This window comes from Pseudopodoces humilis, chromosome 16, assembly GCF_049639895.1.
Source record: "Pseudopodoces humilis isolate 2021_Gansu_Grassland_sample_001 chromosome 16, ASM4963989v1, whole genome shotgun sequence".
Classification (NCBI taxonomy): domain Eukaryota; kingdom Metazoa; phylum Chordata; class Aves; order Passeriformes; family Paridae; genus Pseudopodoces; species Pseudopodoces humilis.
In genome coordinates this window covers 15,745,008-15,770,550 of record NC_142215.1, presented here as the reverse complement: position 1 = coordinate 15,770,550, position 25,543 = coordinate 15,745,008, and the positions used below count along the sequence as shown (strand labels likewise).

General features: G+C 38.0%; 1 protein-coding gene across 4 annotated transcripts; it reads left to right on the top strand.

Moving 5' to 3' along the window:
* The first annotated feature begins 1,972 nt into the window (after positions 1 to 1,972).
* Positions 1,973 to 25,301, top strand: ICE2 (interactor of little elongation complex ELL subunit 2). 4 transcript variants are annotated; one of them, XR_015773975.1, is made up of 16 exons: positions 1,973 to 2,087; positions 2,970 to 3,074; positions 5,192 to 5,459; positions 6,040 to 6,159; positions 7,423 to 7,557; positions 7,925 to 8,041; positions 9,115 to 9,274; positions 10,752 to 10,936; positions 11,368 to 12,322; positions 14,295 to 14,473; positions 15,912 to 16,041; positions 20,263 to 20,347; positions 20,438 to 20,488; positions 21,661 to 21,916; positions 22,598 to 24,437; positions 24,844 to 25,301. XR_015773975.1 is itself a non-coding variant. In XM_005521438.3 (15 exons), exons 1-15 carry the CDS (start codon positions 2,059 to 2,061, stop codon positions 22,784 to 22,786), a joined length of 2,964 nt encoding a protein of 987 aa, XP_005521495.3. In that variant the 5' UTR covers positions 1,973 to 2,058; the 3' UTR covers positions 22,787 to 25,301. The 4 variants fall into 4 exon arrangements, 2 of the variants coding, with proteins under 2 accessions (XP_005521495.3, XP_014106847.2); XM_005521438.3 differs by having other exon boundaries at positions 22,598 to 25,301; XR_015773976.1 differs by lacking the exons at positions 21,661 to 21,916; positions 22,598 to 24,437; positions 24,844 to 25,301 and adding an exon at positions 18,172 to 18,370 and having other exon boundaries at positions 20,438 to 20,456.
* The last annotated feature ends 242 nt before the right edge of the window (positions 25,302 to 25,543 follow it).

Here is a 25,543-nt window from a genome sequence, read left to right as displayed (position 1 = left end):
CTATTTGAAGGTGTCTTATTTGAAATCGCAATTCACTACATCAAGTGTAAAATACAAGAAATTTGCACAAAACCCTCCCAGTGAATGCTCCCAGCAGAAATACTGCTTCAGGTCATGATGAATCTGAATGTCAAAATTGAAGCTTTAATAACAATTTAGGCATCAAAAGTCAAAGGTGCAGCTCCCCTCTGCTATGCTAACTTTGGGAACACCTGAATGTGTCAGCAGCATGCCTGGTCTTAAGACTTCAGGCATGGGAAATTCTCCTTCTGCGCCTACTCAGAAATGTCTCCATCTTGACAGAGCTTTTAACAGCTCAGTATTTATATGCCTGACCACGATCCAGAAATAGATTCTAACATTCATCTTTGAACTGTGTCTGGAAGCAGCCTTCACCTACAGATTAACTCTACAAAAAAAGTAGTGTGATAACTCTTAGAACAGTAGCACTAAGCAGTGCCATGTGTTCTACAGCAGCTCCATGTCTACAGCAGTCAAGACACTGAAAACACAGATTTAATTTTCTTAGCCTCAGGACATGATTCCTGCCCAGTCTTCCCAGTCACAGGAAAGTTCCTAACCACCAAGATACAAGTTATGGAACAGCTTTATAAAGAACCGTATAGTTCTATATAAAACACAGGAATTTTTCTGAAGTGAAACAAAGTGAAGACACTCCCTCCTGTGCCTGCCTATAAGGGAAGCTAAACTACCTTAGGAGGTGGTGGGTTTGACCTCTGACAGATCTACAGAATTGCTGAAGGTTACAAGGACTTCAGAGGTCACAGGCAGGACTTCCTGGAGCTAGTTGCCCAGAACCATGCCTAGCTTCTGAATATTTCCAAGGATGCTGACTCCAAAACCTCCCTGGGCAACCTGTGCCAGGGTTTTATCACCCTCACAGTGGAAACCTGTTTCTTGATGTTCATGTTTATGTCATGAAAGTACCAAGATCACCAGTAGAAAGTAGTATTATTTTATAAAAAAACAAAACAAAGCAAACCCACAAAACCCACAAACACCAGATATTGCAGGTTTTAGAGAGATGCAGCCTGAAGTAGGATTTAAGCTGCTACATTCACCAAGATAAGTGTTCTCATAATTCAGCTATAGAACTGCTACCATACCTGGGTTGGGAAGTAAGATCACTCCCTACAAGGGGGTAATTCCACGGCTAGGCTCTGGGTGGGTCTATCCAGTGGGAGAGAAAACCTTTCTGCTTCTCCAAGATAAACAAATCAAGAGGGCAAAATTAAAATCACTGTCCTTAAAACTGATCTACAAGCAAGCTGAAGACGGCCTTGCTGTTGCGTTTAGAAATAATTCTGAATAACCTCTAGGTTCTCACGTACTTGTGTAATAGTGTCCCGTTTTAATCACAGAACACCAAGTACACACTCCCCCCTCATCATTTCCCCTCTTCAGAGCAGTGACCGGCGTCACCTTTTCTTATAACACGACAAGCAAATGAGTTTCCATCACCAGACCTATGGGTTCTGAGAATACCCGAACTCCACATTTTACCACACTGGGAAGCCTACCCATTAGTTAAAAAAGGTTTTGCGGCTCTGCTTATGAGAAGTGAGTCAGGGAAACTGAACGCTAAGACAAGAAGGAAATGATGAACGCAGCCGCCTCTAAGGGCGCGCCAGCCCTCACACGCGGCTCCAACTCCTCAGTGACAGGCCGCCCCCCCACCACCTCTGCACTGCCGGAGCGGCAGGAGCCACCCGAGACACCCACCCTCTGCCCAGGGCCCCACCTCTGAAACACCGAGGGAGGGGCGGGATGTGCCGCCCGAGACATCCAGACCCCGCCTCGGCCCCGCCTGTGAACACGGAACAAATCTCCCCGCGTAGTTCGGCTCCGCGCCATCATCCGCCCCGCCCGCCACAAAATGGCGGCCACACTCTGAGCCTCTGCTCGAGTCCGTGTCCCCATTGGCTGGTTCAGAACACCTGACCCATACGCCCGGCGCTGATTGGTCAGTGCCCAGAGAGGCTTGCGCGGTGGTGAGACGGGGAACCGCGAAGTTGCTGCCCTGAGGGCTTTGTTAAGATGGCGGCCGCGGGGCCGCCGCTGAAATGGTGAGCGCGTCTCCCTCTCCCCGAGCGGCCTGGCCGGGCGCGCCTGAGGCGTGGGCGACGGACACAGCTCTGCGCTGCCTCGCCGGGTGCAGAACGCGCCGCGACCCGGGGGGAGCGGGGAGGGCTCGGTTCCCGCCCCGCCGGGCGCCGCCCCGAGGACGCGTGCGCCATTTCCTGCCGCTCCCGCCGTGGGAGCGGGAGGAGCGCGGGCGGCCCCTGGGAGCGCCGGACTGTGAGGCCGCGCTGAGGGGCTGTGAGGGCGTGTAGATCCACGGCGTGGATTCTGGGCACGGACCTTGTTCGTGTTACTAATACGAAAAGCTCTGCAAATACGTATTTCGCCTCTTTAGAGAGGCGAGGTGGCTTGGAATTAGTTTGTGACGTAAAACATAAATAAGGTCTTTGCTCGTACCTTCCGCAAGGGTTAGGAAGGATGGGATTGTTATAAACCCTGTTCACTTGAACTGCTGTATGCGAAAAAAGAAAAAGGCAATCTAGAAGGTCATATCAGCGTAGAAGACAAGAACAAATACATTTTGAAAAGTTAAAGCTGGTGTGTTTTTCTCAAGAATTCCAGTGATTTTATCCCAAAGTTAGTGAAAGTGTGAAACTCTTACCAGAATTTCTCTCCCCATACCTAAAATTGATATCTTGTATTAATGAAATTCCTTTGTATTGTGAAGAATACATATTTTACTATCGAAGAACATAAGGTATTAGTACATACATAACTTCTGTAAAGAGGAAATCTTGAACCACTGTGTAGGTAGCCTCTTTTGTTTTTGTATAAATTAATTCTTGTTACTGTTTCTCAGGGGCAGATGTGGCCTTTAATTTTTGTTTGTTTTGCAATATATTTATTTTTAAATTTTCTTTTATTAGGGATATTCCAGCAAAAAATGGCCAAGAAGTATTTTTTTCCCATGAACTTTATGAAAAATATTCCTTGTCTCTGAGCCTCTCTGAACTCTGGCATTTATCAAAAAGGTATATTATTTTATCATTTTGTGCTCTTTGTTACCATCTAATGGATCCTCATACTGTTTTGGGGAAAGCGGCATGTTGACTAGCACACTGGATTTTGTTACTGACTCCTTGGGCCAGCTGTTGGCCTGTTTATCTATTGTGAAACCTCAGAAAGCAGCAGGAGTCTGGTTTGAGTCCTTTAGGACATGAAGCTGTGTGAACACGGGCGGTGCAGGTAGTTTCAGTGTCATTTTTATATTACCTTAGGTTGAGGAAGTAGAATAACACCTATTTCACATAGTGAAAAGTGTGGCTCATGCTGCTCAATCTGACCATTTGGAGGACTGTATTTAGACACTTGGTTTAAGGAGTCATTAAGCTGATAAGGGAGGTGAACACGATGCCTGGTGCATGAACCTTCACACTGGAGGAATGTGGTTGGGAAACCATGTAAGTGAGGAAATAGTTTGTTGAAAAGGGGTCTTACTGTGTTTTTAAGAACTGACAGAGTGTGCATTTGAGGGGGCTACCTGTTATATCACATTACTTCATCCCACATCTTTAGCTAGAGAAGACTGTTCTGGTTCGTACCTATTGGAGCAACTTCCCTTGAATTAACAAGCTGCAAGCACAGCCTCACAGCTTGTTACTGGTACATCTGATACTACTGTGGGATTCTTCCTTAGAAGAGTTTCTGGGGTGGGATAGTGGCCAACTGTGTGTGGTTCGAGTGGGTTTACAGCCAGAGGGAGCCAGAAAGGTTGCACCTGGTAAAAACCAGAAGTTGATGGAACTGGGTTGTGTGGCCAGAGTCAAGAGGAAGAGAAATTAAACCTGTTGAAGCAAGTGTGAAAGTAAAAGCTGGAGGAAATTAGCTAATTTTGGGGAGTTTCTAATAGGTATTTACAAAAGTGTATGTTCTCTTGGTGTAGAAGCAGTGAAAGCAGGTTGTTGATAATGAAGGGGAAAAATTTAAGCCGTCATCTCAAATAAAGTATAATGCTGTAAATATGGACAGAAAAGCTCTGTCAGATTATTTTGGTTTGCACCCCAATGAAGACTGTGACAGCAGTGCATACTGAAATGATCTTGATGTGCTGCCATTTCATTCAGTGCTGAATATAGCCAATTTAAGCTGCTAGAATTTCTTGATGTTCTTACACTGGCATATCTGAGTCAGCATCTTGTTGCTGCTGCAGCTTAATTAAATTTGCCAGTTTGTGCCACAAGGATGGACACATTCTCATATTTACAGAGACAGCTGTGAAGTGTTATTAAGAACTGTGGATGTGATACTGCTGGGTTTGAATGACACTTGAGATGTTTTCTACTGCTGAAATAGTATCTTAAAAATATGATTTTTCCAAGATCACCAGTTAATGTTCATTTTGTTAGCCTTAAATATTTTCTCTCTTAAGTACAATTATTTTAAATAGACCAGGGCTAGGCTGGTTGGCCTTTGTTTACTGGAGTTACTTTAAGAATGAGCTTTATGTTAGTTCTTTATTGTTGTTAGAACAGCTATGCCTCTTGCCCTAGCCTACTATTTTGGTGACTGATTCCAACATTGTTTAGAGCAGAAAATTAAATGCTTGATTTGTGTACTCTGTAAGAATTTCTTCATTGAAATCTGGAATTTCTGTGTTACAGTGAGGTAATTTTAATTTCCTTCTTCTGCAATGAAAGATTTAATTAAAAAAACCCTTTCTCCTTTATTGTCCTTTACAGAATGGACTGACAAGTCCAACCTTTGTAAGTGCATACAGTTTCTGAACACTGGCCATCAGTGATTGATGAAATGTGGAGATTCATTATCTTTTCGTTAATAATGTGTGTTTCCAGAACAAAGAATGTGTTTCATATTTAGCTTGTTAACACCATTAAAAAAAACCAAAAAAAAACCCTACCTTTTTTGTTTTGTTTTTAAACCAGTTGCAGACCTGCTGCTGGCACTAAGGCTTAGTTTGATTGTACAGGTGAAGTTTCAGAATAAGAACAGTCCTCTGGTGCAGATAGGAGTTGGAATAGCAGTGTCTCTCAGAGCAGTTCAGGTTTGCACAGCTGCCTTTATTGTTTCTGACCAATATTAGTATTTATGTGAAGACTGCAAATTCATTAATTTGTTGCTTTTCTTTCAGAGAGGCAAAGAAAAATGTGGAGGCGTTGGCAAACCCTTCAGTAAACAGACAGACTTGTAGCCTGCAGGCTGCAGAGTCACTTGAGGTGGACACTAAAAGCCCAGCTAATGACCATCCTCTTCCAGAGCCCAGACTCCCCTATCCATTTACCTCTTGTTTGACTGAGAAGGAGCAGAAAACATACTTATATCTGATGACTAAGTTCTCAAAAAAAAGAAACCATTTCCAAGTTACTGCAGAAAGTCAAAGGGAATTTTTCACATACATGGTAAGATATGAACATATGACCATCACAAAGGGAGTAATACAACTTTTTTTCTTACAAAAAATAAAAGGGAAAAATTGATTTTCAGTTCAGTTTGTCATAATTAATTGTCATAGAATTAATGGTATTATGAAAGGTAATAAAAGTTTCAAGTATTCAGGATAAGTTTTTTAATAGAAATTGAAAGTGTATATGGTTATTTCATTGAAATTGGGGTTTTGTGGCTTTTTTGTTTTGTTGGGTTTTTTTTTTTTCAGTGATCTGTGCAACTGAGGGTAAGTGTAGATCTTTGACAACTGACCAAACAGCGCTCCAGCCCTCATAAAAGCTTTTTTTATTTTCTAAGGAGGAAGTTACAAGTTGTCCTTTCTGTGATTTTAGCATTTCATAGTGGCATGGGCCGTGCAAAATTTTTTTTTTACTTAAGTGAAACTGAACACTTGCCAAATTGAGTAGCAAGTGAAATCCATTTCTTCCCTCATATCATTACCTGTACTGTCTCTCTGGAAATTTTGTTGGTTACTTATCTAGCATAGAGGTATGTATGTTTTGTCTTAAAAATAGATTTGTTTCCTTTCCCCAGCAAATGAAAGAAGTAGTAAACAATGAAATTGCAGAATTTATGAAGTTTGCCCAAAACGCTGCAAAGAGCTGCGCCCAAGATTATGATGCCATCTCTGAAGATGCCCTGTGTTATACTGAGGTAATTACCAATGCCATGCTGAATTCCAGGCCTAGAACTGCTCATGGGATGTGATGTTCCCTGACCTGCTGCTGATTTTGTGTTGGGATGAGATGGGGAAGTGGCCATTTCCCTTATGCTGTGCGGCGTGGCTTGGTCTGTGGTTCACTGGAGCCCAAAAGATGTGATAGAAGGGAAATCACTTTTTACAGTGCTCCAAAAATATTTATTCATCAAATAAATAAATTGCTCCTTTTTATTCAGTAAAGGAGGAGCTACATTTTCAGTATGGATTTCCATTAAGAAATGGTTCCTAGATGTGCACTACTGGACAGAGTGTTAAGCTTTCCTCCACAGGAAAGCTTCATAGGATGTCACAGTAGCATGTTAAAAAGTCACTTTATTTAGAAGTGACTCAGGCTTTAATCGTCATCCCTTGCAAGTTCATGCTGTGTTAAATATCTCCTTTGATGATTCTAAGATCAAACATGTGTGCAACTTCCTGGTATCGTTCTTGGGTTTATAGTACATTTTTGAAAAAAAATCCAGAATATTGTTTCATTAAACTTTGCTGTTACTGGGTTAACACAGAGTTTAGACACATGTGAAAGACAAACATCTTGCTTTCCTTTTTTTGTCCCCTTAATGTTGGGATTTGGTTTGCAATTTTGTATCTTGTCATCTGGTCACAAAATATATCTCCAGAATTCAAGTCCTATTTATTGTTAAAACCCTGACTTAAAAATGAAATAGAGGCCCATATTTTGTTTTAACCAATACTTGCAGAAATACTTCATTCTAGTTACTGAATAAAATCTAAATATCCTAAACATTTAATTCAGATATTGTAAAAAGTTATGTAGATTTGACGTGATAGTGAGTTTCAACACGAGTGGAATTACCCTCTGCCTTTAGCTTTGTGACTTTTGCCTAGACTTAGTGTAAGCTGGGTAATAACACAAAAAAATATTACTTCCTGTAAAACCCAAGATAAATAACTAAAAAGAAAATTGCCTGCTTTAACACATTGCAGACTGTACTGCACTGCATGTTTTTAATGATTGGCCTGAGCTGTGTGCATGCATTGTCAGCCTTTCTTATGAAGGGCTGAGGAGAATCTGGAATATATTGCAGTTCTCATAGCAGTGATTGTAAGAGTATTATAGATCTGTATTGGTACCTGCAAGTTTTTAAATGCAGCTTGAAACTGCAGAAAAAAAGCTTTTCAACATTAAATTCTTATGAAGGATACAAATGCATAAGTTATTATTCCTTTTGTGTTAGGAATTGCTACGTGCGTGTATTGGACATGTGCAGAAGTATCCAGAGTTTTACACCCTGCAGGAGATCACGAGTATCATGGGAGGAAAGTTTCATACACAGCTGACCTTTAGGCTGGAAAAAAATCTTCTTGCAATGGTAATATGTTATGTACACATATTGGGTTTGTGGGGTTTTTTAAGGAGGTAGAATTACATCAGAATGGTGTTATGAAAGGATTATGGATGTTTGCAACTACTATTCAGTTCTTGAGTTAGGAGTTCTAATTTAAAAATTAAATTATTAATTAAAACTTTTAATAAAATTATTTTGGTAGTAAGTCTGTTAACACTTTTCACCAGATGTTTGCCATAAAAAGATTACATTAATAGTGTGCTTTCTTTTATCACATAGCTTTATAATGCACCTGTGTAAATTCCTAATATTTTTCTTCATAAGAAGTGCAGTGTTGGGTGAGCATGATTGCTGTGAAAGCTGTTTTTTGACACTGCTTGATTTCCCCCAGGGTACAGCAAGACGTGGTCAAACAGATTTCTCTTCCATGCCTGTTCAGCTGCCCACAGATTATAGCACTGTTGCATCTATTATAACCCCAGAAAAAAAGGCTCATGTTATGCATAATGTAAGTAACGTTTTATTGTCATTTTTAAGGCATATTTTGAACAGAAGTGCAATCTGATCCTTTTTATGTGCTGAACACTTTTTCGACTGCATTGGACCATTAAATAATTGGTATTTCTCTTTGTGTTCTTCTGCTGTGAAAATCAGGGAGTTTTCATTCTGTAGAACTGAGGTTTTTGACTGTTTATGCCACATAATTTTTCATCAGTTAATTTAATGAGTTTTTTCACATATCAAAACCCAAACTTTCAACAGAAGCACTGTAATTTCAAAGACACTTGCTGAAAGAAGCAGGGGTGATGCAGGAGAATGGTATAAGCCTCAAAGATGTTAAAGCTGTCAACAGAACCCTTCTGATGATGTCTCAGATAGCAGAAAAAAGAACATAGCTGGGTTTTTCTTACTTCTTTCATGGTCCTCAGTGCTCCTGGGCTCCCATTATCTTCTTAGTCCTTGATGATGTTCTCAACTTCATGAGCATTCCCAGTCTCCTTCCTTCATGGAAATAAAGTTTTATAAACTTAGAAAGTTTAACAATTTTATAATTTCAATTCTGAATTTGTATTATTGATTTTATATTTGTTTTAAGGTTCTTTATATCTAATCAGTATTGAAACAACTGTTCAGTTTTAACCAGACTTCAATAATACATGTCTTTATTGTGCTGTTGCTTACCTCGTAAAAAGATCTGTAGTGTATATTTGTGAGTTAATCTGGTTTGGGGGATTTTTTTTGCTTCAGCATGTTCCCACATTACATGATTACCTAAATTCCTATTCAACCTAGCAATTCAAAGGTATGGAAATTAACTTAAAATACAAGTTTCAAAGATATATTTTCTTATCCTGCAATGTGAATGCATAAGAGTCAGCTGAAAACCCTCAGGGAAGTTTTTTTCTCTTTCATTTAATTTTGAAGCCTGGCACTATAGTCTCTGAACTTTTGTGGTGGGTAGGGGTTGCATATATCCATTTTTGGTTGGGTTTGGAGTTTTTTTGTAAATTTAAATTTATGTGTATTTCTTAAAAGAAGATCTTTGAAAGAAATAACTTTTTTTTTTTTTTTCCTCTTTAGGATATTAGTTCAGATTCAAATGCAGAAAAACTTGCTTTGAAATACTGTCCTCAAGTTGTTTTAAGTAATCAGTCGTTATTTACTTTACTGAATAATCATGGACTAAACTACAAGGAACAATGGGAAATTCCAGTTTGTGTTAAAATGATCACTGTTGCAGGTATGGGATGTTTTTGTTATAAAACTATGGGGGGGGTTGTCCGAAGAAGCTGCAAAGCTGATCCAGGGTCACTGGATATGGTTTCCTGTACCTTTTTCCACCTTGTTACTGAGAAGAGTAACAACCTCTACAGTTACCTCCCTAAAATTTGCATTTGGACATTCAGCCATTTTCCACCTGGGGAAAAAGAAGCTGAAACAAAAAACACTTAAAACCAGTTTTGCTTTTAAACTGTAAGATGTGCAATTTGGGAAGAAAAAAACTGCATGAAGCTATTAAAATTCAAGTGACATGATTTCAGTAAACTGAAAAACCAGAGAAATTCAGAAATTTTATGAAAAAGCAAAGAGCAAACATTTTCTGGAATTAAAAGGATCTATTTACATCACAGAATAGTAAGTGAGGAATTAACGTCTGTGAAGATGATTTTTTCAGTTGCAACAGAAAGTGTTTAAATAAACTGATGAAGTCATCTGCTTGTTTTACTTTAGGTGTCAAGCACTTCTTCAGTAATTTTTATATAAATTTCCTCCCTTACACTTTCTAAACACAATACCATTTATTCAAGTATTTATAATTTTTGTTGTGCTTTTTTACACTCTGTGTAAAAGAAGTGCTTTTTACACAAGTTTCTTTAGGATACTTACAGATAGTAAATAAGCTATCAAATACCTGCAACATTTACAAATTTTCACTTTCCTATGAGAAGTTAAATGACTTTATCAGTAAAGAGAATGCTTGATTCCTTTTGTAGCAGCATTACAGATTTAAGCTTAATTTTTGGATCCAAAATTAGCACCTAAAGGGCATTCAGATTGTGCTAGAAATACACAGTGGTTCTTGAAGGGTTTCCCTGCAACTTCCTTTTCCACTTTTCACTGTAATCAGCCCCATGCTTTAATTTATGTTTTTTTGTAAAACAGGGAGGGCTGTGTTCACCATGCGCCTTGGTTTTCTGTTGTGATGGGCTTTTATTTTTGGGTGATTCGTATGTGTGTTGAGGTGCAAACAAAGGAGTGGGGCAGCAGAGCCCTGACAGAGTTAACTGATCAGAAGAGAAATAAACTGTAGCTATCACTTTGGCAACGAGACTTAAATAAAAGCACTGAGTTTCAAACAAGGAAGAAAAAAAGATCTTTTTGGAAAACAGGATACATTTGATGATATGCTGTTGTGTAGGAAATGATGAAACCTCAGTTCTTATTTTACAGATTCTCTACTTAGAACTGCATTTGAAATATGTTCAGCTATTAATATGGTGTATATTCCTGCTGCAGGATCATAATAATTCACACTGTATCTGGACATACTTTTATTTTCTGTTGTTAATGAATGAAAGGGTCATTTTTCATTTCTTCTGGTGTGTATGTGCAGTAGATTTGACTGTAATTGGAAATTGAAAGATTTTTTTATTTAAGTTATACAGCAGTCTTTCTTCCTTTCATTTAATATGTACTCAATCTCTTTTCTTGGAAAGGTAGCAAATCAGCCAAAGTGGCTTATGTTGATCCACCTCTGATGAGAAAAGAAATGACAGTAAGAGAGAGGAATCAAATCTTCCATGAAATTCCAATGGATTTCCTAGCAACTAAAACATCTTATGTTTCAATTTCTGATGTATCAATGGACAAACCAGCTGAGGACAACCTGTTTCAGTGGAATGTATGTAGGTTCACATATTCTTAAAAACAAGCAAAACTAAAAACTTGTGTTAAAATTTCTAAGTTACATTTTTTGTGATAAAGAGAAATTTAAGTTTTCTCATGGTGGTTTTCTATTGCTGAGTTATAGACCCTGTTAGAAAATGTCTGTCTGGTTCCTTTAAGTGCATGGGCATTTCAGCTTTAATGTTTACTTAATTAAAACGTCTTTTGATCAATTTGCTTCTTTAGAAAGGCCTTTCAACTTGTAGAACCCAAGATATTCCAAGTTAAACAAGAAAAATTGTTCTTCAATTACTTTTCCTCCTTCCTAGCAGATATGGATGATAGATTATTTTTTTGTGTTTTCCATTTGGCAGTGTCTTGTTTCTTGTTTTTTTTTTATAATTTTGGCCTTTTTTAATTTTATTACTTCCTCATCCCTGTGTTAAGGTGTGTTCTGATACCTACCAGTGCAGGACAATTCCTCCTCCAGATGACACAGGAATGGACTTCAATGTTGATGTTACAGAGCTTGAAACTTTTGGAGCAGCTACCAAACTCTCAAGAACTTGTAAAATGGAAAGTACTTTTCCTGCAGCTAGTAACACTGCTAATGATTTATCTCATGGCTTAAAAACGGGGGGGAAGAATTCATCTGCCATAAACAGCAGAGATGCAGAGGAGAAAAACACCCTTTCTGAGCAAGAAGGTTCAGCATGTGCCAGCATGCAGCTTCCATCATTAGATGGCACTCCATGCTTCAGGCCTCAAGAACATTCTCCTTGTAAAAGCTTTCAGTCAGTGGAGGTAGGACTGAACAAAGCACAGGATGTCATGACCAAGGAAGTACTGGACAATGAAACAAAATTAAATTCTCTGTCTGTTGCTGTGAGTTCTGAGAAAGAGCCTGATGCTGCACAGAGAAAAGAGACTTACAGTTCTTCATGCAGTAGTGACACAGATGAAGAGCGTTTGGTGATTGATTCAGAGTGTACAGCCACTGCTTGTTGGAAACCAGCTGTACCAACCACTGTTTCTTGTACCTCAGCAGAGACTGTCAGATCTCCTTCCCCTACCCAGAGTCCTTTAGCAAGCATCACTGACTGCTCAGATACCATGGATCAGAGGAAAAAAGCCTCCAAGAAACCTTCAAGAAAGTTATCCAAAGAATTGGATCCTGTTGGGCAAATTTTGGAAATGCAGACTGAACTTCTCAAGTCCCCTTCCCAAAAAGCTTATGAGCCAGTGGTGAGCTGTGACAATTCTAATGCTGTGCCAGCCCAGCTGCCTCAGTCCCCAAAAACACTGGTGACCTCCAGCACAGAAACTGTGCCAGCCCCAACCTCCAATCCCATCCGCTCCTCTAGAAATACCTGGACATGGCTTTTTGAGGGAGTGCCAAAGAGTAAGTGTGGTCACTGCATAAGGAGGAAAATTGAACAGAAAGCACTTTACCTCCTTCATCTGAAGAGGGTCTCAATAGTGCATCTGTTACATCTATTTAGAGATGTGACTCAGGTTAACAGTACCTTCTCTGTGTGGGAATTACTGTCTTGCACACAGAAGGGAGCACTGGCAGCTGTTTGTCCACAGATGTGAATGTGAAATAGTGTTTTACTGTAAAGAGACAAGTTGTTATACACAAGGTTTTTCATCAAGGAAAAGAAACCATTTGGTAGTGGAATGAGTTATTTTTGCACAGAAATTCAAATATTTGAGTAGTCTGGTCTGCAGAAGTAGTGTCTTGTCAGTCAAGAGTAGAATTATTTTAATTTTTTGTAGAATAAAAATCGAATTATGCAATTAAAAATGGGGGAAAAAAATTAAATTTTTATGTCGTAAGTTTTGAGCCTCCTGGCTCAGTTGCAGTTGCTTTACTCTCAGCACTCTGTCCCAGAAGGCAAATGAGGATTCACTACAAGCCACCTCTCCAAGTTTTCAGGCAATTAGCTAGGTATTGAATCTATGTTGCACCTGGACCTTAGCCCAGAATTACAAGCCCTGAAGATTCTGGAGACCATGGGCCTGTAGGTTTTCCTCACATGCCTGAGTTGCTTCTGAGCTCTGTACAGCTGAAGTTAGAAACACTTCAGTGTGTCAGATAAATATGCAAGAACCAGACAGGTTGTGTTAGGACAGATACTCTTCTCAAATATTTAATTCCAACAAACCCGTGCTTTTTGGTGGGAAAACGTGTTTGGTATTTTCTGAGGAGGTATGCATTTGATCATGTAGGAATTATTACTATAGGTTAACACAATTAATTCCATTTTAGCTGAAATTGTGTTATCACTTCCTTCATTTTTATTGATTTGAATGAATAATTGTTAAAACCGTGTCTCTTCCCTCAGTTTGAAAGACTGAGGCATGATGCTTTATTTCTCTGTCTGTTAAAAAGGTATAGAATTCAGATGTTTTGTAAGAGAATTTTCTGTAATAGAGATTGTGAATCCAGTATTGCCAACATGTCTGAAAAGTGACTGCGTATGAATAGAAGCATAATTCTACAATTCAAAAGTTCTATAGCAAGCTGAGAAACCTTTCTGTGTCTATTTTGCAGAAAGCCAGATTTGAGTTACATACTTTACTAACAGAGAATTACTTCCAGTTCCTTGGCTAATATCTTCCACAGTGTGCATGTACATAAACTCTAAATTTTATGTTCAAAATATATTTGTTCATTGCGCTACCCTGTTTGTAGGTGTAGTTTTGACACATATTTCCACATTATCTGCAGGACAAAAAGAGAAAGAATTGGATACATTTTCAGTAATCTAATTTGGAGTCTACTGTGCTTATTTGAAACATTTTGTTAAAATGTTTGTAAGGGTCGAAGGGATGTTTGGTAACGTACTGCAAGCTGCGCTGCAGTGTATGTATGAACTCCGTGTCTAGTGCAGAGACTTGTGCTGCCATCCAGACCTGAGACTTGAGCTATTTCAGTAGCTGATGAATGGATGGCAGCTCTCAGTAGACATTCACTGTAAATAAATTTTTTCTCTCCTTTGTGCTGCGTGTCTGTGGCTTAAAAAGCAGCTTTTGAACTACATTTATACATGGAGTCTCCCATTTGGAGTTCTCTCTATTTGTGTGAGAAATCTAATGATGTGGGATTATTTAAAAATATACTTTTTAAGAATGAATGTTTCACAAATGTAATTACTTTTAATTTATTTTTTTTTAATATGTAAGTGACTTTGTTGTGCCTTACAAAGTAGTTTTCGCCCCAAAATCTTAGGAAACAAAACAGATCCTAGAATTTAGGAAAAAAACAACAAAACTGAACAAATAACTCTACTGCAGGGGAATAAAGCTAATCAGCTTCATGGTAAAGAGTGTCCAAGCTTGTCATTTTCTGGTTTATTCATTTTCTCTAGGAAATCTGTCAAGTGAACTTCAGCTGCTTGAAGAAGACCCTTCAGAGTATCAAGCACCTGAGGAAGGCAACGTTGTTTACAAGCTCTTCAGTTTGAATGATCTGTTGTTACTTGTGCGTTGCAGTGTGCAGAAAGTCAAGTCACTGACACAATACCAGAAAAAAAATAAAGCCCAAAAGGTAAAGATTTTGTTTTCAGCTTTTTTTGGTTTGCTTTTTTTTTTTAAAGCAGTTGTGCTCAACTGGCGTTTCTGGGATTCCCAGTCCTTGATAGCATTTGTGCTTTGACTGAGACAATTGTGACTTTGCAGTATGTCTTCTATAAGTAAACATTTGATATAGCAAGACAGGGAAGAATAACTTGTGATTTCTTTAAAGCTACTTGATTACAAGATAAGGAAGTGTGATTCTCCATTTTTTACTACAGTAATATGCCTGAGTAAGGATACTCATGTAAACAAAAAGTAATTTTGAACCATTCTTAAAAGTTAATGGAATAATTAGGGGTTTGGCCCAAGGCTTTGAGAATGTTCATGATCATAAATACTTTCAAGCAGGATTCAGCCTTGCTATCATGCCTAGTTAAGCAGAGAAATAGGAGATAAAATGAACAACAGAGAACACAAAAAGAGATTCTATTTGTTCTTTTTGAAAATACTGTGGCATTTCTTAGCAAATAGTTTCTCATGGAATTGAGTGGTTTGACTGCAACTGTAATCAAAATACTCCTTGCAGTATGAGAAGGAAATTTTATTCTGTAATTCTCATTAATTTGTAATTTTTTTAAGGAGTCCTCTGAATCATTCAGCAAATTTGTTGTGGTATGTCCTTCCTGAGAATCCCAGATTTACAGCAGGCAGGTGTTTTGTGAGGTGCTTATGCTTTGTTGAAATGGAAATAATCATTCTAACTCTGATTACTTGCCAGGAGTCTCTGCTTAGAATCTTACTTTGAAAAAATCCCATATTTTTGTTATTTATCCACTGCTCATAAATGCCTGAGAATAACTGTTTAGTTACTCAGAAACCGATCCCTTGTCGATTTTTTTAAAAATTTCTACTGAAATTTAAACTGTAGGTTGTCAGTGAGAAATGACAATGCTCATTAGGGTTAACTCACTAGTTAGAGTAGCCTCTGATTTCAATTGAGAGTCCAGGCATTAGGTTCTCATTTCAAGTGAGATTCTGACAAGCGTGATAAATGGCAGAATTCTGCTAATAAGCTAATTAGAAATGTGTATTTTTTCTTAAATTGCTGCAGGGGGCAGTAGAGCACAGAAGTATAAACTTGAAATTAATTTAGTCACATGGAAAAATTACTAAGTGGCAAAATTTTATTATTTGTAAAAGCATGCCCAGGCCTTTTTTTCTGATTCCCTTTTTTTTTTTTTTTAACTTTCCCCTGTCCATTTCATCTTTCTCTGTATAAAGTCTCTGTACTCCAAAGTTTCTACTGTGGATTTCATAGAATGTGAACCTTCAAACAAAATTTCTGAAATGTCTTTGTTGCTTCAGCTGTGGTGGAGGACTGTGATTATTTTAAACTATCAAAATGTAGTTAAATTGTGGATGCTTTTGGACAGTGATTGCTAATTTTTTTTTCATCTTATCTTTTTCAGCTGACTCCCATATTCCTGTTGCCAAAACTAGAATACCAAGCCTACTACGGTGTCGAAGCTCTTACAGAAAGTGAAGTGTGCCAGCTGTGGACACAGAGTATGCTGCATTCTAAATGCTTATTTTATATTGGTAAGTTCATGTATTTAGTTTTTGCTTAAGACACGTGTATATGTAAGTATTTGTAGCATAACAGAAGAGATACATATTTATTAAAGATATATTCCATATATCCTTTCTTACTTTAACTTATTAATTTTGTTTTTTCACATCTATCTTCAGCAAGTTTTTTGTCTAAAATTTCTGTTGGGTAATGGATGAGGATATTCCAACTTTGGTTTTAGATAAATAGTATCCATGTCCTCTAGAAAATGCTATATTCATGTTTGTACCATGACATTTTAAAAGTCAGGGAAGTTTTAATGTTTGTTGAAATATATGTCATGTAGAGAAATTAAAATGGTACTTATAAAGAATGTGACCAGATTATTTTAACAACCATTTTAATGTATGGAGAGCTTTCTGATACCAATTATCTTGTAATTAAGAAGATTTTAAAAGGGAAAATTAGCAACAAAGTGGTTAGTTGATATTTAGAATATGCTTGGCATATGCTACAGAGTGAGTACCATCCTGTTTATACAGTGACTGAATGTTCTGCAGTGGGGCCTGCTTTGCCTTCTTGTAGAAACAAATCTGGGTTTTAGGCTTGTTGTGGCCTGTGGTTGCCTAACCTTTCCACTTTTGCACTGAATTACACTTTTGCTGTTGTTGGCTCACAACAGAATGCTATTTTAGAAATGCTAACTTCTCTGTTTTCCAGTTTTTACATAAAAACTATGCAAGCTACCATAGAATTATTAGGATTATGTGAAATCTAATGTATTTGCCGATTGCAACTTAGTCTGCTCTCTTCATTCAATGAAAATTATGTTTCTAATTTTAAACTTTAAAAGCAGTATTTGATGTGTTTTTTCCATTCCATTAAAAAGGAAATCCTTGTGATGAGTTCATTATACACAGAGTTCTCTATTTGTAACTGTATCTCAATGTACAGAGGCCTTGCTTCTCTCTAACAAGCAGACCGCTGTACTGAGTGCATTCTGGGTATTTATACTGAGGAGATACCCAGCATGCTGAGCTGCACTGCACCTGGGCTTCCTGCAGGAAACATTATCCAAGTTTTTATTAACATTTCTAGAGAGGCAAGCAGTGTGAGGAAACAGTGAAGTGTGGAGAGAGGGCTGATGTTTGCTAAGTACACAAAGTGGAGAGGAGTGTCTATCTAATCTCCCATCAGTTACAGGATATTGAAGGTATGGCTTGCGCAGGAGTTTGCAGACAGCTCATCCAGCCACCACCCCATTTTATGGAGGCTCTGGGAATGTAGGAGAAAGTAGGCTGGGTGTGCAGGTGTTGTTGCAGATGAAGAGCCACAGAGCCCTTCCCCTCCAGCACAGATTTCCTCTGTGTGTCTCCTGTAGGTACCTGCAGGTACCTGACAGGCAGTGCCCTGGGCCAGCAGGCTGCACTGACCTGTCCTCCAGCACATCTGCTTCCCTGCTTGGGATAAATGACATGTTTGTTTGTCAGCTCCTGGATACACTTTTTTTCCACAAGCAAGCCCTGGGGTGCATAGGAGTTCTCCTTTTGTGGGCTCTGAGAAGGTACAGGATTCTGTGGGCTGTCACTGTCCTGCACAGTAGATGGGTACTCCTGGCCTTTGGGGCAGATTCTTGGTACTGCCATGTAGTTTCTTATAGAGGTAGGTAAAAAAAATGTGTGGAAGTAAGTATCCATTCTATGACACAGCATCTACCACAGTTTTTAATAGGAAACTATTATCATATTCTACTCTTGGTATATTGCAAGGTAGCTATGAAATTCTGCCTTTCTGTTTGTATTCCTGAGGGAGCTGTGAAAAATGCAATGTTACAAGTGTCCAGATTTACTCAGAGAGCTCTTTGCAGCAGAGAGCTTTGTCCTGAAACTCCAGGGACAGTTCTCTGCGGGTGATGATATCCTTGTGTTATGGGCAACTTAAAATGGGGTGAATCTCTCGTTCTCTGTCATTAATTTGATACCTGATAGTAGGACTACTGCAGTGATCTGTTCAATGTGAGGAGAAGGGCAGAGAGCTTCTGAAATCATGCTGTAATTTGAACTATTTTAAGTGAAATTATGTTTTCTATAATATAATTTTTAAATCAAACATTTTATAAAGCCTTAAAACTTACTGCTCTTTTTAAATTTACCTCACAGTGTGAGTGTGGAAGTATGGAACAACATGGTTTGAAAACTATGATGTTACTAACACAGTACCTACAACTTGTATTCTTGATCAGACACTTAAGCCTTTTAACTTTTAAACATGTGGCAGACTTCAGTGGTAAACTGCACAGGTGTTTTTGGCTCTTGAAAAAGCTTAATTCACTGTCTCAGCCATCTCTTGTATTGACAAGTAAGTATGGATGAAAAATTCTTTGGACCTTGGTCTATGCCCCATAATTGTCCAGCATTGTTGTGTGTGATAGAGGGAGGATCTCAGCTCTGTCATGACTCAGCAGTGCTGCCAGCTCAGAGGTTGAGACAGAAATCAGACGTGTAACCATGGCCTCCTGCAGCAACTGCAGGGGGGAAGATGAAGTTGAATTTTTTTTAGGATGTTCTCAAAAAGCAGAGATACTATCATCAAAGAGTGCTGTCTTCCTCTTGCTAGCAAAGGACCTGTCTTGGTTGTTAAGTCCCCTTGCTACTCAGACAGGAAATCCTGCATCTGCAAAGGCAGTAATCTTTGTGACAAGCTTCCCAAATAAGGCACTTGTACTTGATCTAACCAGTAAATAAAGTTGTGATAAGCTTTGCTGATTAATGGGAGCATTTTACCCTGACCATTACTCACTTATTTGCATTAAGTGCCTAAGCAAAACTTTCTGCAAGAACAGTTTACCTTCACATGAATGGAATAGTATTGGCCTTTAAATTAAGATTATTTGAAGAATGGGTTGGAAAAAAATACTGAGTGTATGGGTAACTTACTACATGTTAAGTATTTTCAATAAGTCACTTCTCAAATATAAGATACAGTTATATAAACTAGGTGGAAGTAGTTCATAGATATTTTGTAATTACTGTTTTTTTCCCAGTTATGTTGTCAGTGTGTTCAGAAGTAGAGAAGTCTGGTTTGAAGAGAGGCTGTCGAGGAATACAGAACTCAAACAGATTTTTTTAAATTACATTTTTAATAATGACTTCAAGTCTCTTTTTGTAGTCAGCAAGGTAGAATATGAAATTTAGTTGCTTAGTCTTGCACAAAATATCAAGAAAAATAACAAAGGTACTGTATTTAAAAGAAATTGGTTGTGCCTGGTGCATATTTTTTAATTTGTTAAAGTGAGAGTTATTACTTAGTCTTCTTACACAACACATTAACTTGGTAATGGATAGCTTGGAATATGCAATGCTTTGATTTAGCAGTTTTAACTATGCAGTTGAATCATTTAGACTTCCTAAGAGAGCACATTTATAGTAAGACAGTAAATTCCACTGAGTAGGCTGTATTTCATTATGCTACATTTTCCTCATCCTCCTTGTGGGAGCTGAAATAGAATAGATTTCTGGGAAAACCTCAGCATGAGAAAGAACTAGAAGGCAAGGTACAGTTGTCAAATCGATGTCCAAGCTATGCTGGTGATCCTTATTGCTCATCAAATGAAATGTGGGCTAAACTGTCCTTGGCAGCCTTTATTTTAAAAATGTTATGAGGAGAGCTTTGAATTGTTGCTTCTTATTGTGTCAAAGACAGTCTTTAACAACTTGCCATGATCAAGGCCTGAGTTGTAAATTGTAATTTCTCAAGTGAGGAAGGGAGGGAAAAATCAAGAGACAAAGGTCAGCATCCCCAGAAAGTCACGCAATAGGTCCGAATATAGAAAAGCAAGTACATTAAATGCAAAAAAATAAATTTATTGTTAAAGATATGTTTTCAGAATCTGTCCAGTGAGGAAGCAAAGTGATAAGGGTAAAATGAACCTGTGAACTTGTCAAATGAACTGATGAGATTAAGACCATGGCAAGGTATGGTTGTGTATCTCACACACCACCCAAGACGTAAGGTTTGCTGGAGTCAGGCATCTCCTGCCTTCGAAGGACAGTCCAGGAACAGATGGCTGCACTTAAAGCAGCTGCACATTTTACTTTCTGTTATGGTGCAACACTAATAAATACTTCAACTGTTCTATGCCAAAAGAGTAAAGTTTTTTATCCTTTTAAAAAGGCATTAGGTCTGCAAATTATGCTCTTATATTTGTTTAATTTTATTTTTAGTGTATTAATTGAATTTCTCTTTTTCAGGACATATTGATGCTTTTACATCAAAGCTTATTATGCTAGAAAAGGTTTCTCAAGAAACTTTAAGAGAAAAACTTGGATTGATTAAGTGAGTATTTTTAGTAAGTTTTTTTAGCAATGAATTTCAAACCCTAACAAGCCTTGCAAGTTACTACTTTTGCTATTTTTTCTTTCACAGGCCTGCAAATTCATTAAATATACTTCATCATGTTTTGAAAAAGGTGTCTGAGTAAGTTCTCAATTTTTGTTCATTGTATTTGTTTGCCATATTTCCCAGCTCATCATATTTCGTCTGTAGAATGCTTGTCTACTCTGATTTTTATTTCTTCATATACATGAAGAAATTAATATTTTACAGCTTCTCTTAGGTCTAGCATAGCATGCCATACTGTGTAAAATGTGCTGGTTATTACAAGGTTTGCATAAATGATGCAAAAGAATAAGGAAAAAAAGGAAAAGAATAAGGACTTGAGGCTTTTGAACCAGTTTTTCAACTGGGGGAACTGGACTCTTAGGAGCTGAGTAAACAGTTCACAGGGGTGAGGTGTAATATTATGTATACAGGCTGACACATAGAGTTTAGGCATTTGGGTTTTGTTAGTATTCCTGCTTGATTTGTAGAAATAACAGTGCTCACTTCTGCTTGCCTAGACTTATAGCAGCCTGTTTTTCTCTGTACAACGTTGCAACCTTTCTCCTGCTTCTTTATGTAGATACTTCAGGGCTTTCAGGCTGCAAGTGTCTTAATTTTTTTTTGTGAAGCAGGCTTCTTGTAGTGAGTTGAGTGAAGCCTTTTCATTCAATTTACAGAGGGGTTTTCCTGCTCTTTATAATTTCTGTAGGTTCGTGATTTTTGACTAAGATTTTTGGTACGGGCAGCTGGTTGACTTTCATCATCCTGAAAACCTGTTTAATCCTGTGTGTGTTGAAAGCTCATCTGTTCTTTGTGTCTGTGTCCACAGATATTGTTCTTTTTAAGATGCTGGTTAAGGAATTACAGTTTGCCCAACATGGATGGTTTTCAGTGTATGCTTAGATGTTTAGTTGAATATGATGACAGAGTGTACATTGTTGATAAATTAGTATATTATGAATGCATTAGAAATATTATTATATTTATTATATTATTTTATTATATAACGTTATTAATATTATTAATTATATATAAAATATTATATATTTTCTTATATAATCTATTAATATTATTATTACTAATTATTAATAATTAGTAGGTATTTATCAATACAGTTTAATTAATGCTTTCTTGTGCACAGTCTTTTTATAAAACATCTAAAGATGTTCTGCTTTTGCATTAAGAACGTATTAACTATCCTGATCAAATAAAAAAACTCCAAAAAACATTTAAATAATATTTTTAATTTTGAACTTTTGTCATTTTAGTTTAGAGGAAGGTTCTTATTTATTGACTCATGCTGCAGGAGATTCATCAGTTGCAATTTACAAAAGTTCTCTTGACAAGAGCACAAGATCATCCTATAACTTGCACAAAGCTCACTGTGATCTGCCTGCTGTACCTGCTACTCTCTCAGTCCCATGGGTTCCACTAGATCCCAGCCTCCCTTTGCCTTACCACATAAATCATGGAAGAGTTCCATGCACCTTTCCACCTGCACCCCGGGAAGGGTGGAAACAGAAGGTCAGTATCTCACTTGATGGAAAAGCAGATTAGCAGTTTAGGAATGACCTATTTCAGTCCCTTGTAGTACAGCTGATGTAGTTTATATGTCATCTTGGGGAGTCAGAAATTTTTTGGGAATCCATCTGCTTTGTAATTTTTATGTTGGTGAATAAGAGATGCTTATCATGCTTTGGAAATTTCCCAAAGATCCTGCTCTCACCTTTTACTATTTTTGAGGTAGTATGGCCCTTTAAAAGTAGGATTTTCAAGCACTGTTTTTCTTCAGCAGAGACTTACTCATTTGTGTAAAAGCCATGTGCTCTCCAGCTTTGTGCACTGTGAGATGGTTTGTAGGTTGAGTTATATGTTGTAGCCCCAGCCTGACTTGTTTAAAGGCAAAATTGTCATGCATCCATTCCTAATTACCTTGTGCACTTTGGTGTCTGCCAGAAGGAAATCCAGGCAGGCAGGGAAGAGGCAGGATTGGTCACTTCTCACTGGTGACTGAAGACCAGCTGTGCCAGTCCAGATGTGCCCTGTGGGTCTGTTTGAAATGACATAAATTAGAAGGCAGTTGTCTGAATGTAGTTGTATATGTTTGTGCTCAACAGAGATTGAAGATTATTAATTCTAGTAATTCTAATTTGCTTTTCTGAGGTTTTTGGTTTTTTTTTTAATTCTCTCCTCATACGTGTTTAGATGACTGGGGTGACAGGACAATCGGACACACCCCAAGAGGGAAAGCCAGTATCTATGGAAACAAAAGGCAAGCCAGCTAAGCCTGTTAGAAATGAAGGTGTGGCTCCAAAGAAGCTAAGGAAGAATTTCTGCAAGCAAAGAAAAGTGAAGAAAAAGTGGAAAACGAAATTCAACAAAATGCAACTGTAGCAGGAATAAGCCTGAAGAACAAGAGGACACAAAAAATCTGAGGTTTCTTGAGGCTTCAGAGGAACCAGGATGAGCTGGCAGGGGAAATGGCTCCAATAGCTGAAGCATTCTCTAAACCTTTAACCCTTTGGTACCTCAGGGGACATGTTTCTAGTGAAAATCTCAAAATCAGTCAGAGAAAAAAAGGATGTGGCTGCAGCCACTTGGCTGGTTATAAGGAACAGTGTGTCTTCTGTTGGTCTGGTGATTTTTGTAGAAAAACTGCATCTTGAAGAGTTGAAAAGTGAAGAAGCAGTGGCTGACAACAACCTCTAATGCCGTGTAACGAGGAAAATAGTTTTTCAGCTTTCCCAGTTCTTCAGATTCACTATGGATTTTTGTTCTTGTATATTTTAAAGATATATTTTACTTTGTGCATTGTGTATTGAGGGAACAACTTGGATTTAATTATTTAGCTTTTTCAACATGTGGTGTCTACTGGCTTTTAAATAACTTACAAAAATATATTTTTATTTTCAGAATAGTGCAACAAATGAAGGACAAAAGCTGTGTTTATTTGAATAGTAAGGGCCATAAATTTGCTTTGAGGAACTTAGAAGTACAGCTAAACAAGTAAAATAATAACAGCAGGGCTGTATTTTTGCATGTTTAAACTGCTATCACAAAAAGCAGAGGTCTTAAAGGTGTTCTTCCAAGTCTTGTTTGGACTGAGGAAGTTACCACACCTGATCAAGCATTCTGTTCACTGGGACTTGATAGGACATGTTTTAATGTCGTAAGGGTAAAAATAAAAAAGAAATTGTTTACTGAAGTATACCTGATAAAAAATCCTGGAGGTAGGGATTTTTTTGAAATCAGGCCTCAGTAATCAATGTATATTAAAATCTTCTGTGTGAAATACAAAGCATTTTGTAATGTGGCTTTTTTCCAACTGTTAGATGTATTTATTTGGTTATTCAGTTTATTCTTTTTTTTGGAACTCTGCTTGTTTTGTCTGCAGTATTAAGCTATTGACAAGCTGAACTTGTGTTTGCAATTTACAAATAGTTCTGATTCAAAATCCTAAATGCTCTTAATGACTTCTCATAGTATGAATACTTTAGCTGTGAGTTATTTTTCGCAGATAACTGATTCTGTCTGGAAGATTCAAGGCAGTTTTCAGTTTGTGTATATAAAACTTTTTGCCAGACTTGTATGGAATTTGGTTTCCCAATGCAGTTTCACGAGGTAGAAATGTATGGTCTGTTTGTTCATCTGTCTCTCTGCCTGTTACATTACACTGGTATTTTACTAATTATAGGATACTAATTGTAGAACTGCAATGGAGCAGCCTGTGCTGCTGCTCAGCATTGTTGCATTGCGGGTGTGAGACTTCATGTGTACTAAGGCTCCTGCAATTCTTGTTGGCCTGATCATGCAGGTTGTCCAAGTCTCTCTGGACAGTGGCTGTAGCTCTGCCTCCCTCTTCTGCTGGCTTGGTGTCATCTGCAAACTCAGGGAAGATTAATTTGGTCACATTATCCAGCTGGCATAAAAATACTGAGCAGTGCCGGACCTCAAGAAGTTCTCTCCGTGACCAGCTCACCTGGTTCAGCTTTGAGCTACAAACCACTGTACCAGAAATGGAGGAAAGCCTCTGAGGTCTTCCATGGTGTGTGAGATCACTGATGGATGTCTGGTTCTCACCTTTCACTGGTGTTTGTTAGGTGTTCAGACATTTTGAAGTTAGTTTTGGAGGATTGGAGATTTTCTGACCAAGCAATTGAGGTGACTGGTTGGCCTGTGTGCAAAACCATGGAACTTTATCGGTTCTTCATGTTAATGTGAATGGGTTATTGGCTGTGAAATCTGAATTTTCTTTATTTCTGTAGTAATGGGAGTTTTTAAACATCATTTGCACTGTGCACTGATAAACTGCTTCCATTCCCATATGTGACTGGCTAAATCTCTTCACCTTTTCTGTCTGACTGCAAATACTTCTAGGAATAAAATAGAAGCTGTCTATGTAAAATACATTAGGAAAGATTTGCTGCATTTTTTTTCTTCTTCTAATGTAGCCTAGCAGCTGGAAACACAGAAAACTGGGACCAAATGACCAGTCATGCAGTCTGGTGCTGAAAGGTGGGAGATGCCAACAACAAGGGACTCTGCCCTCCTCCATGCTGTGAAGCTCAGTAGCAGTTTCTGAGCCATTTGAAGAGGTATTTATTTTGCTTCTCATTTGTTTACCCTGTGTTTTAAAGAATATAGAAGTCAGGTCAGGTGTAGTCTTTCAGAATGCTTAATGCTGACCTGCATTTAAACTTGCTTCTATTTCTACTGGTAGAAGTTGCACCATTTTCAGTCTCTCTCCCTGTTGAAGTCTGCATGTGTAACTTTTTCAGATGCTTCTCTGAGAAGTTATATAACTAAGTCTTTCTTAATAAAATATGTCCTTTCCTATGGTGTGGGTACAGTCCTGCCCAGAAACACTTCCATTGCTTAGTATGCTAAATTTCTCTGTACTAAAAATATATGCACCTTTTTCTTTTTTTAAGCTGCTCTTAAAATGTATTTTTCTATGGATATTAAACTTTGTTTTCAGGTTCAAATTCTGTTCCTGTCCAAATCATGGCACTGAAATGTTTTCAAAGATACATTGCTGTATTATCTATCTCAAATTAAATTTCCTTCTCAATGCCAGAAAATGCCTTTGATGGTGCCAGGTGCCAGTCTATTTAAGCATAAAGCATTTAAATTATGCCCTACTTAGTGTAG

Bases quoted from the DNA above. Each gene is read 5' to 3' on its own strand.
- ICE2 (XM_005521438.3), top strand. From the start codon at position 2,059: ATGGCGGCCGCGGGGCCGCCGCTGAAATG. The intron at 3,075-5,191 runs GTATATTATTTT...CTTTTCTTTCAG, and splicing joins CTCTGGCATTTATCAAAAAG to AGAGGCAAAGAAAAATGTGG. The intron at 20,348-20,437 runs GTGAGTATTTTT...TTTCTTTCACAG, and splicing joins GAAAAACTTGGATTGATTAA to GCCTGCAAATTCATTAAATA.